Source organism: Oncorhynchus kisutch, linkage group LG24 (genome assembly GCF_002021735.2).
Source record: "Oncorhynchus kisutch isolate 150728-3 linkage group LG24, Okis_V2, whole genome shotgun sequence".
Taxonomy (NCBI): domain Eukaryota; kingdom Metazoa; phylum Chordata; class Actinopteri; order Salmoniformes; family Salmonidae; genus Oncorhynchus; species Oncorhynchus kisutch.
In genome coordinates, this window is record NC_034197.2 from 8,376,463 (window position 1) to 8,398,564 (window position 22,102).

General features: G+C 41.8%; 1 protein-coding gene across 24 annotated transcripts in view; it reads left to right on the top strand.

Annotated features, from left to right (window-relative positions):
• Positions 1-5,296: 5,296 nt before the first annotated feature.
• Positions 5,297-22,102, top strand: part of LOC109869549 (E3 ubiquitin-protein ligase HUWE1) — a 79,731-nt gene continuing 62,925 nt past the window's right edge. For 17 of the 24 annotated variants that reach the window (XM_031804148.1, XM_031804170.1, XM_031804154.1 and 14 more), the window contains exons 1-16: positions 5,298-5,423; positions 6,306-6,377; positions 10,091-10,140; positions 10,371-10,440; positions 10,667-10,765; positions 12,406-12,612; positions 13,091-13,243; positions 13,538-13,600; positions 13,756-13,833; positions 13,962-14,009; positions 14,270-14,438; positions 14,741-14,841; positions 17,851-18,001; positions 18,241-18,368; positions 19,049-19,189; positions 20,218-20,338. In XM_031804148.1, the coding sequence (XP_031660008.1) occupies positions 10,396-10,440; positions 10,667-10,765; positions 12,406-12,612; positions 13,091-13,243; positions 13,538-13,600; positions 13,756-13,833; positions 13,962-14,009; positions 14,270-14,438; positions 14,741-14,841; positions 17,851-18,001; positions 18,241-18,368; positions 19,049-19,189; positions 20,218-20,338 (1,504 nt within the window). In that variant the 5' untranslated portion in view covers positions 5,298-5,423; positions 6,306-6,377; positions 10,091-10,140; positions 10,371-10,395. Of the gene's footprint in view, positions 5,424-5,641; positions 5,875-6,305; positions 6,378-7,247; positions 7,372-10,090; positions 10,141-10,370; positions 10,441-10,666; positions 10,766-12,405; positions 12,613-13,090; positions 13,244-13,537; positions 13,601-13,755; positions 13,834-13,961; positions 14,010-14,269; positions 14,439-14,740; positions 14,842-17,850; positions 18,002-18,240; positions 18,369-19,048; positions 19,190-20,217; positions 20,339-22,102 lie in introns of those variants that run through there. The other 7 variants (XM_031804159.1, XM_031804171.1, XM_031804155.1 and 4 more) reach the window with 4 other exon arrangements.

A 22,102-nucleotide genomic window follows, 5' to 3' on the forward strand; every position in this document is an offset into this window, starting at 1 on the left:
GTACCATAAAGGCTCCATACACACTCAGCTTGTACAACTGATGTACAAACGCATTTGATGATACAACTGATAATTTTGTGATACAACTGTTTGTCCTTACACAACCATTGTTTTATTTATTTCACCTTTATTTTGACAAGGATTTAATGCTGAGACCAAGGTCTCTTTTCCAGGTGAGCCCTGTTTAGCACAATACATATCAATATACACATTCTGTAGTAATAAGATCCTCTATCAGCCAGCCTTCTGAAATGCCCAAGGAGGCACCAATTCCTCCAATTTTAAAAGTGCATTGGAGATTATTCTACACTTAAGGTGCAAAAAAAACAACTAAAAGCAGATCTACCTAACTCAGTGGAGATCAAAGGGAGACCGGGTCTGGTATCTTGTAAGTTAACAATAAAAGTAAGGTACGGGTTTATACAGGAGGGCTTTATAAACAAAAAGAGTGCAAAGCATCAATCTACAAGACATTTAAGAGTGTCAGCCTACTTTCAGATACAGAATGCAGTGATGTTTACTCAACCCATTGCCCGTATTAAAGTGTAGTGCACTATGATAAACTGTATCCAAAGGCTTCAATACAATCTAAAGCCTTCGATGGGTCATTAAACAGGGCAGCACAGTGCTTCCTCCTATCTATAGCCTTTACCACATCATTTAACGCCAAGGTTGCAGCAGAGTGTGGTGTCTCCACATCGCTTCCGTAATAATAATTATTGTGCAGAAAAACATTACACAACTTGTGTCAAATGTGTTCTACATCAGTTGTACAATTTGAGTGTGTACGGGGCCAAATAGTGCAACTATTTATTTTAGTGGGCCAGTACTGTTACATTCTTACTAATCTCTCTGTGGTAGACCTTTTACACCCGATCTGGGTTCAAATACTATTTGAAATAACTTAGCTGTGCTTGCCTGTTGCAATGGAACCAATAGAAAAAGTCTAAATAGTGCAAACCCTACCCACCAAACTTGGGAGTCCAGGCAGGCTAAAGCAAATGCTCTTTGTATTTGAAAGATTACGAATAGTATTTGAACTCATCTGATTTATTACACCATTACATTTTCATAACTGAACAGATTGTGAAATGCGCATCATTGTTGACACTATCGCAACACTGGGGTCGTGTTGCCCTGCTCAGACTTTGCATGTGTCAGCCAATGGTTGCTTGCCATGTCATCGGCTGTGCCGTCAGGCACCAGATTGCTGTAACATGTGGTTAGCTGATACAACACCTGGATAGGTATTTTATGTATGATCTGGCATGCATCAGCAACGTATGAGCAGGGGTAACAACCTGTATGTTCTCAAGATGGTTCTGACTGCTATTATCATAATGATATAACAAGGAACATTTTGCATTGTATTAAAATCCCAATTTTTGGGATTGAGTAACAATTTTTGTTTAAATCCCAATAAAAATCCATCAGTTTAAACTAGAGATATGTCAGCCTGCCGCATCTGCAGTGGAAGGTGGCCGAGCTCCAGAGGTGTTTGTCAGACCATGAGACGTCCTGAAATCGATTCTTCTCACAGAAATGTTAGTAGTGTTACAAACTGATATGACCACTCTATGGAAAGATGAGACTCACGATGGTGTTCTCCGTTTTGCACTCTGACCCCCACAGGTGTCACGGGACTCGTCTGAAGGCAACCCATACAAACAAAGAAGAATGGAGGTAGTTGTGCCAACAAAAATAAGGGGTTAAATGTGTCCAAAATAAATAAATGATCCATGTTATCACCATCTTAAAACAATTACACATGTTAGCTTAGACCCCACCCCCATCTATTTTGGGGGTGGGGTCTGTGTTCGGAAAGTATTCAGACCCCTTGACTTTTTCCACATTTTGTTACATTACAGCCTTATTCTAAAATTGATCATTTTTTCCCCCCTCATCAATCTACACACAATACCTGATAATGACAATGCAAAAACTGTTTTTATAATTTTCTTTCAAATGTATAAACAAAAATAAAGACATTTACATAAATATTCAGACCCTTAACTCGGTACTTTGTTGGAGCACCTTTGGCAGCGATTACAACCTCGACTCTTCTTGGGGATGACGCTACAAGCTTCACATAGCTGGAGGGCAAACTACCTGCCCTCCAGGACACCTACACCACCCGATGTCACAGGAAGGCCTTAAAGATCATCAAGGACAACAACCACCTGAGCCACTGCCTGTTCACCCCGCTATCATCCAGAAGGCGAGGTCAGTACAGGTGCATCAAAGCTGGGACCGAGAGACTGAAAAACAGCTTCTATCGCAAGGCCATCAGACTGTTAAACAGCCACCACTAACATTGAGTGGCTGCTGCCAACACACTGACTCAACTCCAGCCACTTTAATAATGGGAATTGATGTAAAATATATCACTAGCCACTTTAAACAATGCCAGAATCTCTAGTGGCACAGCTAGCACTGCGATGCAGTGCCTTAGACCACTGCGCCACTCGGGAGGCTGTGTTGTCATGCCCTCTTCATGACTGTCTTGGTGTTTGGACCATGATAGTTCTTTGGTGATGTGGACAGCTCTCGACTCGATCCACTGCAGCCGCGTCAATGTTAATGGGGGCCTGTTCGGCCCTCCTTTTCCAAATCCCAGGGTCCTTAGTTTAGTGATAAGCTTTGTGGGCACTATGGTGTTGAACGCTGAGCTGTAGTCAATGAACAGCATTCTTACGTAGGTGTTAATTTTGTCCGGTTGGGAAAGGGTAGTGTGGAGTGCGATTTGAGATTGCGTTGAGTTATCTGTGGATCTGTTGGGGCGGTTTGCAAATTGGAGTGTGTCTTGGGCTCAGGCATGATGGTCTTGATGTAAGCCATAACCAGCCTTTCAAGGCACTTCAGGTTACCTACGTGAGTGATACGGGGAGGTAATCATTTAGGCAGGTTACCTAAGGTGGTCTGTTTGAAACATGTAGATATTACAGACTCAGTCAGGGAGAGGATGAAAATGTTAGTGAAGACACTTGCCAGTTGGTCCGTGTATGCTTTGAGTACACTACCCTTGTAATCTGTCTGGCCCCGTGGCTTTGTGAATATTGGAGAGATATCACACAGTTGTCTGGAACAGCTGGTGCTCTCATGCATACTTCAGTGTTGCTTGCCTCGAAGGGAGCATAAAAGGCATTTAGCTCGTCTGGTAGGGTTGTGTCACTGGGCAGCTCGCGGCTGGGTTTCCCTTTGTAGTCAGTAATAGTTTGCAAGCCCTGCCACATCCGATGAGTGTTAGAGCCGGTGTAGGATGATGTGTGTGGAGTAAAGGTGGTTTAGAGTTTTTCCCCCCTCCAATTGCACATCCTGGTAGAAATTAGTTCAAACGGATTTAAGTTTCTCTGCCTTAAAGTCCCTGGCCACTAGGAGCTCCGCTTCTGGATGAGCATTTTCTTGTTTGCTTATGGCCTTATACAGCATGTTGAATGCGGTCTTAGTGCCAGCATTGGATTGTGGTGGTAAATAGATAGTGTGGTCTACAGCTTATGAGGTATTCTATCTCAGGCGAGCAATACCTTGAGACTTCTTTAATATTAGACCAGCAGTTATTGACAAATAGACACACAACCCCCGCCCCTTGTCTTACCAGACGTAGCTGCTCTGTTCTGCCAATGCACGGAAAACCCAGACAGCTCTATATTATGTGTCGTCATTCAGCAAAGACTCTGTGAAACACAAGATATTAGTTTTTAATGTCCCGTTGGTAGGATAGTCTTTATCGTAGATCGTCCAGTTTATTTTCCAATGATTGCACGTTGGCCAATAGTACGGAGGGTAGTGGTGATTTACCTACCTGCCAAAGAATTCTTTCTTCGTGCTAATGATGGGGATTTGGGCCTGGACTCGAAAACAGTGTGTCCTTCATCAGACTCATTAAGGAAAAATCTTTGTCCAGTTTGAGGTGAGTAATCGCTGTTCAGAAGCTCTTTTCTGTCATAAGAGATGGTAACAGCAACGTGTACAAAATAATTTACAAACAAAATAGCACAGTTGGTTAGGAGCCCATAAAAATGGCAGCCATCCCCTCCGGTGCCATTATCAGTGTTGTCAAAACATCTCAAGGATGATAAATGGAAACAGGATGCATGTGAGCTCAATTTCTAGTCTCATGTCAAAGGGTCTGAATACTTATGCAAATAAGGTATTTGTGTTATTTATTTTCAATACATTGCAAAATGTTCTAAAAACCTGTTTTCGCTTTGCCATTATGAGGTATTGTGTGTAGATTGATGAGAAACATTTAATCAATGTTAGAATAAGTTTGTAAAGTAACAATGTGGAAAAAGGGAAGGGGTCAGAATTGTTTCCTTTCTTCTCTAACATTTTTTCCAAGGACTTTCAGAGGATAGGCCTGTACCATCTTTCATTCTTTGTCATTAGATGATAATACATGTTTTGATATAACTATAAGTATATCTCTTACTAGCCATTTCTATTTACTCAATGTTTATATTGCAATGTTTTATAGTGTGGGTCACACAATTTCTCAGTGTTTAATTTTGTATCTATTGTGCTCATTATTATTGTGATATTTTTTTTACACAAGCAGTAGAAAAATATCACAAAAATCTCAATCACATTTGAAACCTGAGTTAAATAGCATTTGTATTCCATGGACTGAATTGAATGTCAGGTGTTTATTCTTTGCCTTGAATGAATTTTCATGTTAAGCTGAATTAAAGAATAAGCTCAGTCTTGTATGTTTCAATATGATTGTCTGACCCATGTCATAATTATTGAGAAACTGTTTCTAAAGACAGGTCTCAAGCTAGCAACCGGAGGGCGGCTGCGCTCATATTCACAAAACTTGTTTATTTAGGTCCCCCTGTCTATATAATCTTATTCATTATCTAAAATGCAAAACTGATCCTATATCAGCACTGCCAAGGTACACTTCCCTGCCATTGTGCCCTTGAGCAAGGCTCTTAATCCCTAAACTGCTCTGCATCCAGAGGTGCTGCTTTGTGACTGCCTCAAAGTGTGTGAGTCAAGATGGGCAATAAAGTAACTGTTCAAGTATATATTCTATTCCAAAGAGCTGTTTCAAGATTATTAAATAGTTTGATATACTACATCAGCTATGACCATCAGAGTAATCTCCCACATACAGTATTATGTGGAATGCACTGAACATGCATAGATAGATAATTTTGTAGTGTTTGTATTGAAAGAAGGAAGAGCCAAGAAAATTAGGGTTTTCTATCACTGCTTGCTTGAACCCGTTCAATGTTTGCATACTGAAATGTCCATTTAAAAAAATTCCTAATAATATTTTCCAGCAGCTTCATTTGACGGGCACGGGGAGTGACTCGCCAGAAGGCTGACATAGGAAGCGCCGTTATCGCGAGATTCAAATCCACCCAGCTCGCTGGACGCTAGTGCAAGATGGAGAAATGAAATGTACACGCATCTCGGTAAGCAACTCTATGCACATCTGCGTTAACATTGAGCAAAAGCATGATGAATTGTTTAAATGAGGAGTTTAGTGATAGTGTTGATATATTTGATAGTGCTAAGCAGGGGTCTGAATTGCGCGTCGTTTTAGGATAAAGTACGGACATTCTGCTGTGTGAACCGCCATTTTTAATTTAACCACTGACTGAAAGAGCATTGTGGTGCGCTGTGCACGCGCGAAACGCATACCGGCACACATACACACATACACACTGCAGCTTGCGTTCTGTGAAAAGCTAGCTACATGTTTCCTGAATTTTCTGCTGTATGGGGTAAAGGCATTTGCAAGAGGCAGATTCCCTTTGCTTTGAAAATGACATTGAGCTCGTCGAGATTGCGGATGAAAGTTTACCAAGAAACCCACACCCATGTGAAAAGAGACCAGCTGCTAGTTCTGGACATGACTTGCCGGTACTTTGATTGGCAGGTCCTTTGACTGTGCGGGAGAGGTCGTTTGTTTCATGAGCCGAACAGCGAGCCCACGCGAATTTATTACGAGGAGTTAATTGATTTAGGCCAAATCTTCTCATTGTAAAGTAAAATTATGTATTGTTGACATTGTGTGACTAATTAGTATCGTTTTGAATTGTCCATGTTTTATTAATATGCCCAGTTTTTTTTCTCACGAGATTTTAGATTTATATTAATCCAATTTCACAATCTGCACAATATTCCATTTGCCACCTATGACTGTAATCTTATACCATTCATCCTCATTGAATCAATAGGCCTACCATTCAATCTTAGTTCTTTTTTGTTCATCTATAGGTTTGGAATGTCCCCCCCCAGGACCCCAGCTGTTCAATCCTCCATTTTAGATGTGCTTGTTTTTATGCTTTCAGATTGTTTTAGGAGACCACACAAAACTATGCTGAGGAGGAGGAAATGGAGCTAGTGAACCGAAGCAGTTTCTGGTATTTACAAACTAGTAGTAGTATTGTGAACTACTACCATTTACAATTATTATTAAACTCTTCGACTATTGTTATAATTGTATTATCATATTTAACACTAAGAATTAGTGTCACTTGAGAGCATTCATATTCTTACATGTTTCATTTGACTATGGATTGTAACTAAAAGCCTTTTGGTTTGGGTGTCAGAAAGACATTGAAAAGCAATGTTGTCTGATTGATGTCTATGTGGAACACTGTTCTAGAGACCAACGTTTGTCTTCTGAAATCCTCCCGTCAAATAATGTGGTTATCCTTTTTGCTGCAGGGTTTCTGAGATGGGTTCTAATGATGTAATTGCATAGGTAAATAGAAGAGAGAAAAAATAGTTAATTGTATTAATCTAATAAATGTTACTAAATTGTAGATGTATACATACAATGGTATTTCCTGTCAAAATGCCAAAACTAAGTTAGCTCACCTGCTGATGTTTTGTAGCTTCAGTTTATTCAGAAGCTAACATTACCCTAGTACTAGTAGTTATAAGGTGGATGTATGATAGGATGAACGAATGGTGACTTTATAATAATTTGACATTTTGGTTGTTGAGATCTTCCAGTTGCTGATAGGAGCTAGATAAAAGGTGCATGACAGTAACTTCCTCTGGAAAATCTAAATGGATCTATTAAAAATAATAATCTCCACCCCATGACATATTTATACTGTACACACAGGTTTCGAATCCTGACTGTTTCTTTAGTGACGATACAATTTAATCAAAATACAGCCGACTTTTACACAGAAATATGAACGCCCCTCTTCTATCACAGGTAGCTACGTAAATTTGCCCAACGAAAACTCTGAAATACACCACGAACTCGCTCTGTCACGTTAGGCCCGTATGGGGGAATGATTCAGCGAGATATACGTTTCGGCTAGCTAACCAAGAGGCTAGCCAGCGCGTGTGCGGTAAAGTGCGATCATCTTTTTATACGCCTCACGCATATTGGAGGAGGTATAGTAGACTATAATGCTCGCATTAATCTTTGAATAAAACCGATTACTTCGCGGCTGGTTGGGTCTGACTGTTGCCAGCTAGCGTGTTGTGTTTACGGAATGTGTACATTTGCGAATTGGTAAGGATGCAGGGGAGGAGAGTAAGGGCTTCTGGTGAGGCCTGCAGCTGGGCACTAGATTTGACAACAGCGTGTTCAACCGTTTGAGGAATGGGGAAAATACTCGCGGTAGTGGTGGTTGAATCTCTTGTCTTTACCAGGCTAGCCAACGTATAGCTTGTTAGTTTGCAAGTTTACCACGCACTTCGTAAGATACGTCTAATGTTGTTTTATATTGCCTCTAATCATTGACTGTTTTGTTTTGACATCATAAAGAGCTATATTGGTTGAACTAGCTAGCTAACGTTAGCCAGTTATCCCTGCCGGACAGCTAGCTGGCTAAAATTAGGTGCTTGGGCCAAGTGGCTAACTAGCTGCTAGCGAACCTCCCAACCGGACATTTTGGTTTATCGAGAATTTACTTGTTTTCGTTCGATGAGGTATGAAATACATATGTAGGACTAAAGTTTAGCTAAGTACCTAACTTGTCAGCGAAATTGTGTGTTCTTCTCATTAGCCGCGTTAGCTAGGGAACTCCCGGTTTTTTAGCTAGTCAACAAACGTCAGCTAACTAAATTGCTAACGTTACTATACACCAGGTAGTTAACGTTATGTTATTTCCTTACCGCAGTAACGTTAGCTAGCTAACAGTTTCCTCACTAGCATTCGGTTGATTCCACTGTTTTACTTTGTATGTTTATTTGCTAACGTCAATTTTGTTTGGAATAGCAATCATGTTTGTCTGATGTTCGGCTAGATTCTAGATTGCTAGCTAATTTTGTTACGTTGAGTCTGACCCTTAGCATGGTGGACATTCATTAGCTACCATTTCAATGCTAACATTTTCATGCTTTTGAAACACTTTCCCTGACAGGTTCAGTACATTAAACTGGAACATATTTTTGACTCGTTCTGTGTTGGAATCTTTCAGCTATGTAGTTATATTGTAATGTAAATTAATATAGCTAATACACTCTTGTTCATCAAAAGGATGTAACAGCATTATCAGTAAAGTTTTCAAATGTTTTGAACCAGCTGAATAAGGCCCCTGAAATCCAGTCAATTGCACAGTAGCAGACAGCCATAGTCTTTCTGATTGTCTGGGGTTTGTTGTGCTCTGATAACACCCTAAACGGTGTGGTTCGCTTCACTAGCGTTTTCACACAGTCCTCTTTTAAAATAACCAATCTCAGTCCTCAAGGTGATCTCTTGAGGTAAAAAAAAAATACTAAATTATTTGTATTCACACAGCCCTTGTCAATGAATGGGTCTCAACTCTTTTGCCAGTACACTTCACCTATTTTGTGGTCCAAGTCCTTTGCATTCACATGGCTAAGTTTTGAAAGGAACCAAGATCTTTTTCCAAGATAAACTCAACCCAGAGTGCATTTTTAGAAAGTGCAGGACAAGCCATTCCATCAGAATGTGTTATCGGACAGCTAGATGTACCTACTTACATTTTGGAAACTAATAGATTGCATTTAGTTAAAGAATGAGACGACATTGTAATCAGAAGATAATATTAACATTTAAAATAATAAATGGCAGAGTAACTTCAGATTAAATAATGCTGTAATTGAAAATTGTACACCCAATTTAGGCTACAGCCCCTTTTAAGAGCTAGTATTGATTTTGTACCTTATGTTTATTATTCACACCAAATATGTTTTCTTTTCACACCATTCAAACCCCACAATGGAATAAAAAGGCTTATGAAGCTCTTAGCCTATAGCTCACATATTTAAATTAAATCTGAACCAAGAACTCTACATGTTTAGAATTTTTTGTGCATGCATGACAATAGCTAATCAATATCCCAAAAGTTTTTTTCTTCTGCAAACCTGCATCTCATCTTCTCTCTTTTGTGGCACAAATATGAGAGGATATGGCAAGGGAAATAGTGTTGCAGTAGTCTAGTATGTGGTCTGGGAATAATGACAAGCAAACCTGGGGAGCTTTGTCTTCACATTTGCCCTAAAAAGGGAACCGGACCCTAGACTTCAAGCGAACCGAACTATGACCACCTCTCGAGATGGTCTAGGTTCGCTCCTGGTGCTCTTTTGAGGGGTCGGCGTTTCTTTTGTAGTGTTCACACTGCACAAAAAATTTAAGCGAACCTTACTGAGTTAACAGAAATTTGCTGAAAGGGACCAACAAACACCCTTAGAGAGAGTGTGAAAATAACTCCTGTTTGATATGTTGCTCAGTGAAGTATTGGACATATACCATTTTCCTCAATATTGTATTGATTGGATCTGCCTGGGTAACTGTCACCTCACCTTTTTGGCCTATACGTTTGAACCCACATTTAGCTTTCTTTGTCAAAGCCGTATTCGGACTGTTACCTAATTGGGTATAGGCTACCCGATTGGAGTCTGCACCACTGAGCAAATTGATTTTGTCTAGCTAGGCCCTCTGTGTCTATTCTTTTTAAAAATTGTGTTGGACGAGAGACCCTTTTTCATCGGAGGAATGATTTCTTATTGTCTAACCATAACTAACACATTTTGACAAGTGTTTGAAACTATTCTCACTATTCCCTCCCAGACAAAGGAGAGGATTGTTTAGAGTCTATGATGCCGTGTTTACGTAATGTTAATGACTATTTTCTCATTTCAGGAATTGTGAATGAAACATGATGTTAAGTGGGTATTGCCAAATTACTTACTGTAAGTGTGACTTTTACATTTCTCTTGAACACACATTGCATATATTTGATTATAATTCACAAGTTCCATTTCAGTCTCAAATCCAGCATGCAAACTATGTCCCTGCTAATTTTGTTACTGTACTTGATGTAGCCTAACTGTGCGACATGTAGTAAGCAGCAGATTCCATACATACACATTCATTGTTTCCTTACAGGCTGCATGCTAATCTATCCTACTGTTCCCAACAGGAGCATCAGATAGAAACTAGCGACAATGAAGGTCGACAGAAGCAAGTTAAAGAAAACCCCAACAGAAGCTGTGAGTATGCGTAATAATGTTGGCTCTGACTGTCTGTAATTCCTTTTTGACCCCCCCACTGTACATGTCCTGAACAGCCTTCTCGCTTTCTTTTTCGCTCTCTCTCCCCCACCACCCTCCAATCTTCCCTCCACTATCGCCCCCTCCCTATACCACTCTCTAATCCCCCCCCCCTCTCTCGCGCACTCTCTCTACCACCCTCCAACCTTCTCTCCCTTTCTCACAGCCTGCGGACTGCAGGACGCTCATAGAGAAGCTCAAGGGATGCAGCGACGAGCAACTACTGCTGGAGCTGCAGCACATCAAGACCTGGAATATTGGCAAGGTGAGCAGGAGGGAAATATCTGTGGGAGGAAGAGAGACTTAGTCAATTATTTAATGTCCTCTGGGTGACGTTCATTATCTTTGTATTAGATCACAATATCATAGAGGCAAAGATAAATATCTTGTTAATCTACCCATCGTGTCCGATAAAAAAAATAAAAAAAAATGCTTTACAGCGGAAGCACCACATATGATTGTTAGGTCATAGCCAAGTCGAAAAAACACAGCCATTTTTCCAGCCAAAGATAACCTTGATGATCTTCATCAGATGAAACTCATAGGACATCATGTTACACAGTACATCTATGTTTTGTTCCATAATGTGCATATTTATATCAAAAATCTCAGTTTACATTGGCGCCTTAAGTGCAGTAATGCTTTGATTCCAAAACATTCAGTGATTTTGCAGAAATACTCATAATAAAAATTGATAAAAGATACAACTGTTATTCACAGAATTAAAGAGACTTCTCCTTAATGCAACCGCTGTGTCAGATTCTTTTTTTTTTTTTTACGGAAAAAGCATAATCTGAGAATGGCACTCAGAACCCAAAACAACCAGAGGAATATCCGCCATTTTGGAGTCAACAAAGTTAGAAACAACACCATAAATATTTACTTATCTTTGATCTTCATCAGAAGGCACTCCCAGGAATCCCAGGGCGACAATAAATGACTGATTTGTCATTTATGTCCAAATAGCCACTTGTTGTTAGCGTGTTCAGCCCAGTAATCCATCTTCATGAGGCGCAGGCACTTCATCCAGACAAACTCGAAAAGTTCCGTTACAGTCCTTTAGAAACATGTCAAACGATGTATGGAATCAATCTTTAGGATGTTTTTAACATAAAACATCAATAATATTCCAACCCGGAGAATTCCTTTGTCTTCAGAAAAGCACTGGAACGAGAGGTAACTCTGTCGGGAGCGCGTCATGAGACCAAGGCACTCTGCCAGACCACTGACTCAAAGAGGTCTCATGAGCCCCTCCTTTATAGTAGAATCCTCATTCAAGTTTCTAAAGACGGTTGACATCTAGTGGAAGCCGTAGGAAGTGCAACTTTATCCATATCTCAATGTGTATTCGGTAGGCCAAGCTTTGAAAAACTACAAACCTTAATGTCCCACTTCCTGGTTGGATTTCTCTCAGGTTTTCGCCTGCCATATGAGTTCTGTTATACTCACAGACATCATTCAAACAGTTTTAGAAACTTCAGAGTGTTTTCGATCCAATACTAACAATAATAGGCATATATTAGCATCTGGGACAGAGTAGGAGGCAGTTCACTCTGGGCAAGCTATTCATCCAAAAGTGAAAATGCTGCCCCCTATCCCAAAAAGGTTAACCGACATTTCCCAGATTTTGGGGTCACCAGGGACCTATTATTCACCTGGGCTGCGCACAGCAGGGCACAATATTGTGATTTTCCAATGTGAATATATGATGTAGTACAACATTTCCTCTAATGTAAAATAAGGAATCATGTCCACTATATTCATAACAATTCTATCAGCAGCGTTCCACAACATTTGTCTGCGGAACGTGGCCTTGGTGTTTAACGCTCAATCAGCAGAACATGGCCTCTATCTAAAGTGACCCCCAGAGTCCTTACCGGCCTCTTTTTCTTCCCAACCCTTCAGTGTGAGCTTTACCATTGGGTTGACCTGCTGGACCGTTTTGATGGGATCCTGTGTGATGCGGGCCAGACGGTGGAGAACATGTCGTGGTTGCTGGTCTGTGACCGGCCGGACAACGGGCAGCTCAAAGCCTTACTGCTGGCCGTGCTCAACTTCACAGCCCTGCTCATTGAGTACAGCTTCTCCAGGCACCTCTACAGCTCCATAGAGGTAGGACCACTCTCCAGTTAACACGAGCAGGGTCATGTTCAGTAGGGCATGCTGAAATGTAAACTGTAGACAACTTCTTATTTGACAAGTTCAGATAGTTTAGGGCTACCTCCCTTGACTACGCACTGTTTCCCCTCCCACTATATGGGTAATGTAGGCCTCCCTGCCTAGCTCTGTTGGGATCCCCCTGCCTGAGAGTTTGACTTTTTTTTTTTTTTTTTTTGCTTGAGGGTCTGCTCTAGATGTTGCTTTTAGTGCCTTTGGAAAATGATCTGGAAGACTCATTGCAATAACTTATCCTCAGTAAATAAAGGTTAAGTGAATAAATTCTCCTCTCTGGGTGATGCACCTGTCACAAACCACGATGGAATGAGCCAATCAGCCTCTCACCTTATTAACTCTCTTTCTCCCCCCCTCGCTCGCTCGCCCCCCTCTTTTTTGCTCTTTCTTTCGCTCTTGATCTCGCTCTCCCTCTCAGCACTTGACCACCCTGTTAGCATCATGTGACATGCAGGTTGTTCTGTCTGTGCTGAACCTCCTCTACGTGTTCAGTAAACGCTCCAACTACATCACCAGACTGGGCTCTGACAAGAGGACCCCTCTGCTGGCACGCCTACAACATCTGGCTGAGGTACGGGTGTCAGAATTAAACACACATGTTTATTAGGATCTCTTTTAGCCCGACGGGCTGATGGTACTCTATGGGTGTTGTGGGTAGGCCATTGTCAATGTGTGTTTTAAGGCTTTTTAAATTGGCTTGAAGGAGTGTCTTAGCCTTTTCTAGTTCGCGTTCAGTTTTACTGTTGCCAGCCATAACATATGTTCTATTTAAAAACCAACTACCAATGTATGTGCCCTGCCTTGATATGTAGACTATAAAGTTGTATGAGTTGCTGTTCTGATGTCTGTGATGTTCCCTGTGTAGAGCTGGGGAGGAAAAGAGAATGGCTTCGGTCTGGCAGAGTGCTGCAGGGACCTGGCTATGACGGTGAGCGTCACACTTTGTCATTGTCACAATCTATAAAAGCTTGCTGTCTCCACACAATTGGCAAATTTTCTTTGTAGTGATTACATTTTTCTTTGACTTGTAATCCCTACCCCCAACCTCACCCCTCTCCTCTCTCTTGGCGTCACTCTGAGCAGAAGTACCCTCCCAGTGCCACCACACTGCACTTTGAGTTCTATGCTGAACCTGGCCCCGAGGTCAAAGTGGAGAGGAAGGTAAAGACGGACACCTTTCCTAACCAGAAAAATATTAGTGTGCAACTGTGTGTCCCTGGTCTTGTTAGGCTATGTCTTGTTATGAGTGGATTGATTGACCATTTGTGAACTTTCTCTCCCGGCAACAGACCAGTAGTAACACACTACACTACATTCACATCGAACAGCTCGACAAGGTAAGGGACAAATGTTGTCTATTTTCTCAGAGCATTTAATGAATTTAACCAAAGATTGCGAGGACTAGTCTTTTGTACCCTTTTAATTGTTTTGGGACTAAGTCCACCAGGAATGTGTTTATTCCTGATTATGAATTCCTGCTTTTCTGAGATTTATTGTACATTCATATAATTGAAACTGACCTATTACCCCAGCCAAAATGTGGATTTCTGATTTTCTATCTTGTCCTGCTCACCCAACCTCCCTGTGGTGTTTCCAGATCTCTGAGAGTCCCAGTGAGATCATGGAGTCTCTGACGGTGATGTACAACATCCCTAAAGACAAGCAGACCCTGCTGTTCACGCACATCAGACTGGCCCACGGCTTCTCCAACCACAAGAAGAGACTACAAGCTGTACAGGCCAGGCTCCACGCCATATCTATCCTGGGTAAGCGTGTTTATTTCACCCGGATCACGTACAATGTACCAGATTGGAGCTACATGGCCAATTCTCATCTGCAGTCCCGATATTGAGTTACCGGCTCAATATAATTCAACAGTTTCCACCACCTTGTTCAGTGCCAAATAGGCCCGTCAGTACTCGTGTCTGAGTGTTCCTGATGTTTGCTGGTGTCTGTGTTGTAGCTGCGGATCAATGAAGCCAATACTTTTCATCATGCATTTCATGTCAATGATTCCTTTGAAATATCTTCGCTAACTTAATTGTTATGGCGGTCTCGTTTTCCCCAGTGTACTCCAATGCACTCCAGGAGTCTGCCAACAGTATTCTCTACAACGGCTTGATAGAGGAGCTGGTGGATGTGCTACAGATTACAGACAAACAGCTTGTGGTAAGATGCACCTTTTAGTCTCTCTCGCTCCCCTTCTCTCTCTCCCCTTGTGTCCGCTGTACTATTGTCACAATACCGTAGTAGGTGTGAAATTGGAGCCGGATATTGTGACTGCAATCATGTCGCGTGTGTACGATGTTACCATGACTGGTCGATGTTGTTGGTTCAGTATTTATGTAATTTATACAAGATTGTGATGTTGACAATTAACAATATGATGTTTATAGTTGTACTATAATGTGTAGTACATTTTTGGCCAATGATTTTGAATGAAATTATAATACCATCACTATTGTCTCGGCGTTGTATACGTCCCTGAAGTGTTTCCCCAGTCATAAAACAGAGTAAATGTGATTTGAGTGGGAGCCCTGAATGGTATACAGTGGGGCATAAAAGTATTTAGTAAGCCACAAATTGTGCAAGTTCTCCCACTTAAACAGCTGAGAGAGACCTGTAATTTTCATCATAGGTACACTTCAACTATGACAGACAAATTGAGGGGGTACATTTTTAAAAAGCATGTTGATTTTTAACTTCTTGCGTCGAGCCATCCCGGATCTGGGATCGTGAATACAGCCTCAAGCTCATTACCATAACGCAACGTTAACTATTCATGAAAATCGCAAATTAAATTAAATTAATATTCTAGCTCTCAAGCTTAGCCTTTTGTTAACAACACTGTTATCTCAGATTTTCAAAATATGCTTCTCAACCATAGCAAAACAAGCATTTGTAACAGTATTGATAGCTAGCGTAGCATTTAGCGTTAGCATCAGCAGGCAACATTTTCACAAAAACCAGAAAATCATTCAAATAAAATCATTTACCTTTGAAGAACTTCAGATGTTTTCAATGAGGAGACTCTCAGTTAGATAGCAAATGCTCAGTTTTTCCTGAAAGATTATTTGTTTAGGAGAAATCGCTCCGTTTGGTGCGACACATTTGGCTACCAAAAAAAAACGAAAAATCAGTCATCAAAACGCCAAACTTTTTTCCAAATTAACTCCATAATATCGACTGAAACATGGTAAACGTTGTTTAGAATCAATCCTCAAGGTGTTTTTCACATCTCTTCATGATATATCGTTCGTTGAAAGTCTCCTCTCAATCACTGGATGACTGCGTGCAGCTTGTAGATTATGCACCATTTAGACAAAGGACACCTGGTAAATGTAGTCTCTTATGGCCAATCTTCCAATGATATGCCTAGAAATACGTCACAATGCTGCAGACACCTTGGAGAAACGATAGAAAGGGCAGGCTCATTCCCGGCGCATTCACAGCCATATAAGGAGACAATGGAAAACAGAGACTCAAATTCTGCCCATTTCCTGGTTGAAGTTTCATCTTGGTTTTGCCTGTAGCCACTGAGTTCTGTGGCACTCACAGATAATATCTTTGCAGTTTTGGAAACCTTAGTATTTTCTTTCCAAAGCTGTCAATTATATGCATAGTCGAGCATCTTTTCGTGACAAAATATTGCGCTTAAAACGGGCACGTTTTTTTATCCATAAATTAAAAGAGCGCCCCCTATATCCAAGAAGTTAATGAATTTATTTTCAAATTATGGTGGAAAATAAGTATTTGGTCACCTACAAACAAGCAAGATTTCTGGCTCTCACAGACCTGTAACTTATTCTTTAAGAGGCTCCTCTGTCCTCCACTCGTTACCTGTATTAATGGCACCTGTTTGAACTTGTTATCAGTATAAAAGACACCTGTCCACAACCTCAAACAGTCACACTCCAAACTCCACTATGGCCAAGACCAAAGAGCTGTCAAAGGACACCAGAAACAAAATTGTAGACCTGCACCAGGCTGGGAAGACTGAATCTGCAATAGGTAAGCAGCTTGGTTTGAAGAAATCAACTGTGGGAGCAATTATTAGGAAATGGAAGACACAAGACCACTGATAATCTCCCTCGATCTGGGGCTCCACGCAAGATCTCACCCCGTGGGGTCAAAATGATCACAAGAATGGTGAGCAAAAATCCCAGAACCACATGGGGGGACCTAGTGAATGACCTGCAGAGAGCTGGGACCAAAGTAACAAAGCCTACCATCAGTAACCCACTACACCGCCACGGAGTCAAATCCTGCAGTGCAAGACGTGTCCCCCTGCTTAAGCCAGTACATGTCCAGGCCCGTCTGAAGCTTGCTAGAGAGCATTGGATGATGCAGAAGAAGATTGGGAGAATGTCATATGGTCAGATGAAACCAAAATATAACTTTTTGGTAAAAACTCAACTCGTTGTGTTTGGAGGACAAAGAATGCTGAGAACACCATACCTACTGTGAAGCATGGGGGTGGAAACCTCATGCTTTGGGGCTGTTTTTCTGCAAAGGGACCAGGACGACTGATCCGTGTAAAGGAAAGAATGAATGTGGCCATGTATCGTGAGATTTTGAGTGAAAACCTCCCATCAGCAAGGGCATTGAAGATGAAACGTGGCTGGGTCTGTCAGCATGACAATGATTCCAAACACACCGCCCGGCCAACGAAGGAGTGGCTTCGTAAGAAGCATTTCAAGGTCCTGGAGTGGGCTAGCCAGTCTCCAGGTCTCAACTCCATAGAAAATCTTTGGAGGGAGTTGAAATTCCGTGTTGCCCAGCAACAACCCCAAAACATCACAGCTCTAGAGGAGATCTGCATGGAGAAATGGGCCAAAATACTAGCAACAGTGTGTGAAAACCTTGTGAAGACTTACAGAAATCCTTTGACCTCTGTCATTGCCAACAAAGGGTATATAACAAAGTATTGAGAAACTTTTGTTATTGACCAAATACTTATTTTCCACCATAATTTGCAAATAAATTAATTTAAAATCCTACAATGTGATTTTCTGGATTTTTTCCCCCTCATTTTGTCTGTCATAGTTGAAGTGTACCTATGATGAAAATTACAGGCCTCTCATCTTTTTAAGTGGGAGAACTTGCACAATTGGTGGCTGACAATACTATTTTGCCCCACTAAATGTGGGTCTTTCATGAGTCCTCCTGTCTCAACAGGACATAAAGGCAGCGTCTTTACGCACCTTAACGTCCATTGTGCACCTTGAGAGGACACCCAAGCTGTCCAACATCATCGACTGCACCGGCACAGCCTCTTACCACGGCTTCCTGCCTGTACTGGTGCGCAACTGCATACAGGCCATGATCGGTGAGTCACAGACATACTGTGAAATGTCTACTTTAGTTTTTTCTAGACCGTTCTGAAAGGAGATGCCAATACAGTTCTAGAGGAGATGTAGAATTAAGGTCCTAGGTAGGGTGGGATTCTATCCTTAGCCAATTTAGGTGATGTGTGTTTGGGAGTTTCACCCTGCTCCTATTCTTGGCTTCACTGTTCAGGTGGAAGCAAGTCCGCTCTGTAACCTGTTGTTGTGGTTGTCTCCTCAGACCCTCTGATGGAGCCGTATCCGCACCAGTTTGCCACGGCGCTGTTCTCCTTCCTCTACCACCTGGCTAGTTACGACGCTGGGGGGGAGGCCCTGGTCTCCTGTGGGATGATGGAAGCCCTGCTCAAGGTAAAAATATATATTTGTCACATATACAACATATGCGCCCAATACAACAGGTGTAGACCTTACATTGAAACGCTTACTTACAAGCCCTTAACCAACAATGCAGTTTTAAGAAAAATGTAACAAATAATTAAACAGCAGGAGTAAAATAACAATAGCGAGGCTATATACAGGGGGTACAGAGTCGATGTGCAGGAGCACCAGTTAGTCGAGGTAATATGCACATGTAGGTAGAGTTATTAAAGTGATATGTTTAGATAATAACAGGAGCAGCAGCGTAAAAGAGGGGGGGGGGCAATGCAAATAGTCTGGCGTTTACTCACCAAGCAAACTATACATATCATTCTGCTGAGCTGGCCTGGTTTCACCAAGTATGTTTGATGGGCACACATTCTGTGCAGGTGTGTGACATTTTGAAGATCTGTTGATTGGCACAGAATCTTTATCCGGTCCAGCATTCTGAATGGCTCACTCTGCAAAAAGGCTGAGCAGCCCTACATTTTTCCGTCCTTCTTATGTGCCATAGGTACCCCAATTAAGATCACATTTAGCACGCCTTTTAGTGCAGCAGTAGAGGAGCTGAATTGTTTTCTAAGACCAGAATAGGCTTAATCTGGGTCTGGGAATCTGCCCCGTACTGTTTGTATGCACACAGTCTTATCTACTGCCTACTTCTTCCTTAGGTGATCAAGTTCCTGGGGGACGAGCAGGACCAGATCACGTTTGTGACGCGTGCGGTCCGAGTGGTGGACCTCATCACCAATCTGGACATGGCAGCCTTCCAGTCACACACTGGCCTTACCATCTTCATCAGCAGGCTGGAGGTAGGGTATCACACACACACTAGGGATGGACATTTGAAATAATTTCACTATTGAAATAATATCCTGAAATATTTTTAGATTTTCAGATAGTTGAAATACACGTTAAAAAACTTTTACTGGATTGGTGTGTGACTTGAGAGAGGTGCCGCTCTGCTTGCTTGCAGCAGTGCGGGGATGGGCAGGGACCGGTGTGTTTGACACAGGAGTGGGAGAGTGAGGGTAGCCATACAGACTCGCGCTAGCTAACCTACGACATCTACACATTTGTCTATCTATCATCCCATCTGGTAGAGCCGATCTTGACTGCATCAAATCGATGTAAAGAAGCTAGCTGAGGTAGCCAGCTATTTTGCTGTGCTTCTTGCCCTTGTCTACAGCAACGCCGTTCTGATTAAACAGCCTACCTGATGGTTGCTTGTTGTACCCTACTCCTTCTCTTTTAGCTGACTTAATTCTGTAATTTTAAATTTCATTTTGCCTTGGTTAGACGTCTTCTATGTTGCTTGCTGCACGTAGAGCAACTGTCTGCTGTCACTTTGATTGGCTGACAATAACAAAGACATGAACCTGTGAAGGGATACGGTATGTCATTTTATGGGGTGCATTGCGTCGACTATACCCATCCCAAACACACACCGGCCTTAACATCTTTATCAGCAGGGGACGTAGGGACATATATACAAGGCAGGGCATGCTCCTATGCCTATCTGTTGCCCCCAGCAAAAAAACACTTATTTTCAATTGACATGTTTCCAGAGGGCTTGGAAGGTGCATCTGGGGCCTTTGTGCCCCACCCGGGGAATAATAATTATGTTATATAAATAACCTGGGAAAGACTGAGTGGGTGATGTACCTCACTTCCCGGTTCCCTGATGCAGCACTGGGGTCTGGCTACTCAGCTCAAAGTCACTGCTGTAAACAAACATGTGCCAAACTCCTGTCCTCATTTACTCCCTTGCTCTCTCTCTCTCCCTCTTTCTCCTTCCCTCTCACCCCCTTTTTTCCCCAATCATTCTCTCTCTCTGCAGCATGAGGTAGACCTGTCTAGGAAAGAGTGTCCTTTTGTCATCAAGCCAAAGATCCAGAGACCCAACTCCACCGTAGAATCTGAGGACATGGACACGGACATGGACGGCCAGTCAGAAAGCAGTAAGCTCTTCTTTTTTTGTCTATTGTTGTCAATAAACTGTTCCATAATTTTGGGTGTAGGCCTACATTTGTTCAGATCATAATAATGGATCAACATGGCTATGAAACCCTGTGAAAGTAACTGCCCCTTACGCTGTATATCAAGGTCCTGTCCCCTTATCTTTTGAATGGGCTTGACGATTATATAATAACATTTGTGAAAACGCGGCCATATTAGATGTTTTAACTCTCGTAAGAATGTTTCACATTGACTACACTGAACAAAAATATAAACACACAATGTAAAGTGTTGGTCCCGTGTTTCGTGAGCTGGAATAAAAGATCCCAGAAATGTTCCATACTTACAAAAAAGCTTATTTCTCTCAAATTGTGCACAAATTTGTTTACATCCCCAGTTAGGGAACATTTCTCCTTTGCCAAGATAATCCATACACCTGAGAGGTAACGCAAATCAAGAAGCTGATTAAACATCATGATCATTACACTGGTGCACCTTGTGTTGGGGTAAATAAAAGGCCACTCTAAAATGTGCAGTTTTGTCACATTACACAATATAGTGCATTCAGACTCCTTGACTTTTACTACATTTTGTTACTTACAGCCTTATTCTAAAATTGATTAAATCGTTTTCCCCCCCTCATCAATCTACACACAATACCCCATAATGACAATGCAAAAACAGGTTTTTAGACATTTTGATTCGATTGATTGCACCTAAATCAACCATTTATCGGATCATCAAGAACTTCAAGGAGAGAGGTTCAATTGTTGTGAAGAAGGCTTCAGGGTGCCCAAGACAGTCTAACATGCGCTAGGACCGCCTCCTAAAGTTGATTCAGCTGCAGGATCGGGGCACCACCAGTACAGAGCTTGCTCAGGAATGGCAGCAGGCAGGTGTGAGTGGATCTGCATGCACAGTGAGGCAAAGACTTTTGGAGGATGGCCTTGTGTCAAGAAGGGCAGCAAAGAATCCACTTCTCTCCAGGAAAAACATCAGGGACAGACTGATATTCTGCAAAAGGTACAGGGATTGGACTGCTGAGGACTGGGGTAAAGTCATTTTCTTTGAATCCCCTTTCCGATTGTTTGGGGTATCTGGAAAAAAGCTTGTTCGCGGAAGACAAGGTGGTTGCTACCACCAGTCCTGTGTCATGCCAAAAGTAAAGCATCCTGAGACCATTCATGTGGGGTTGCTTCTCAGCCAAGGGAGTGGGCTTCCTCACAATTTTGCCTAAGAACACAGCCATGAATAAAGAATGGTACCAACACATCCTCTGAGAGCAACTTCTCCCAACGATCCAGGAACAGTTTGGTAATGAACAATGCCTTGTCCAGCATGATGGAGCACCTTGCCATAAGGCAAAAGTGTTAACTTAGTGGCTCGGGGAACAAAATATCAATATTTTGGGTCCATGGCCAGGAAACTCCCCAGACCTTAATCCCATTGAGAACTTGTGGTCAATCCTCAAGAGGCGGGTGGACAAGCAAAACCCCACAAATTCTGACAAACTCCAAGCATTGATTATGCAAGAATGGGCAGCCATCAGTCAGGATGTGGCCCAGAAGTTAATTGACAGCATGCCAGGGTGGATTGCAGAGGTCTTGAAAAAGAAGGGTCAACACTGCAAATATTGACTCTGCATCAACTTCATGTAATTGTCAATAAAAGCCTTTGACACTTATGAAATGCTTGTAATTATACTTCCGTATTCCATAGTAACATCTGACAAAAATATCTTTGGAAACTAATATTTGTCATTCTCA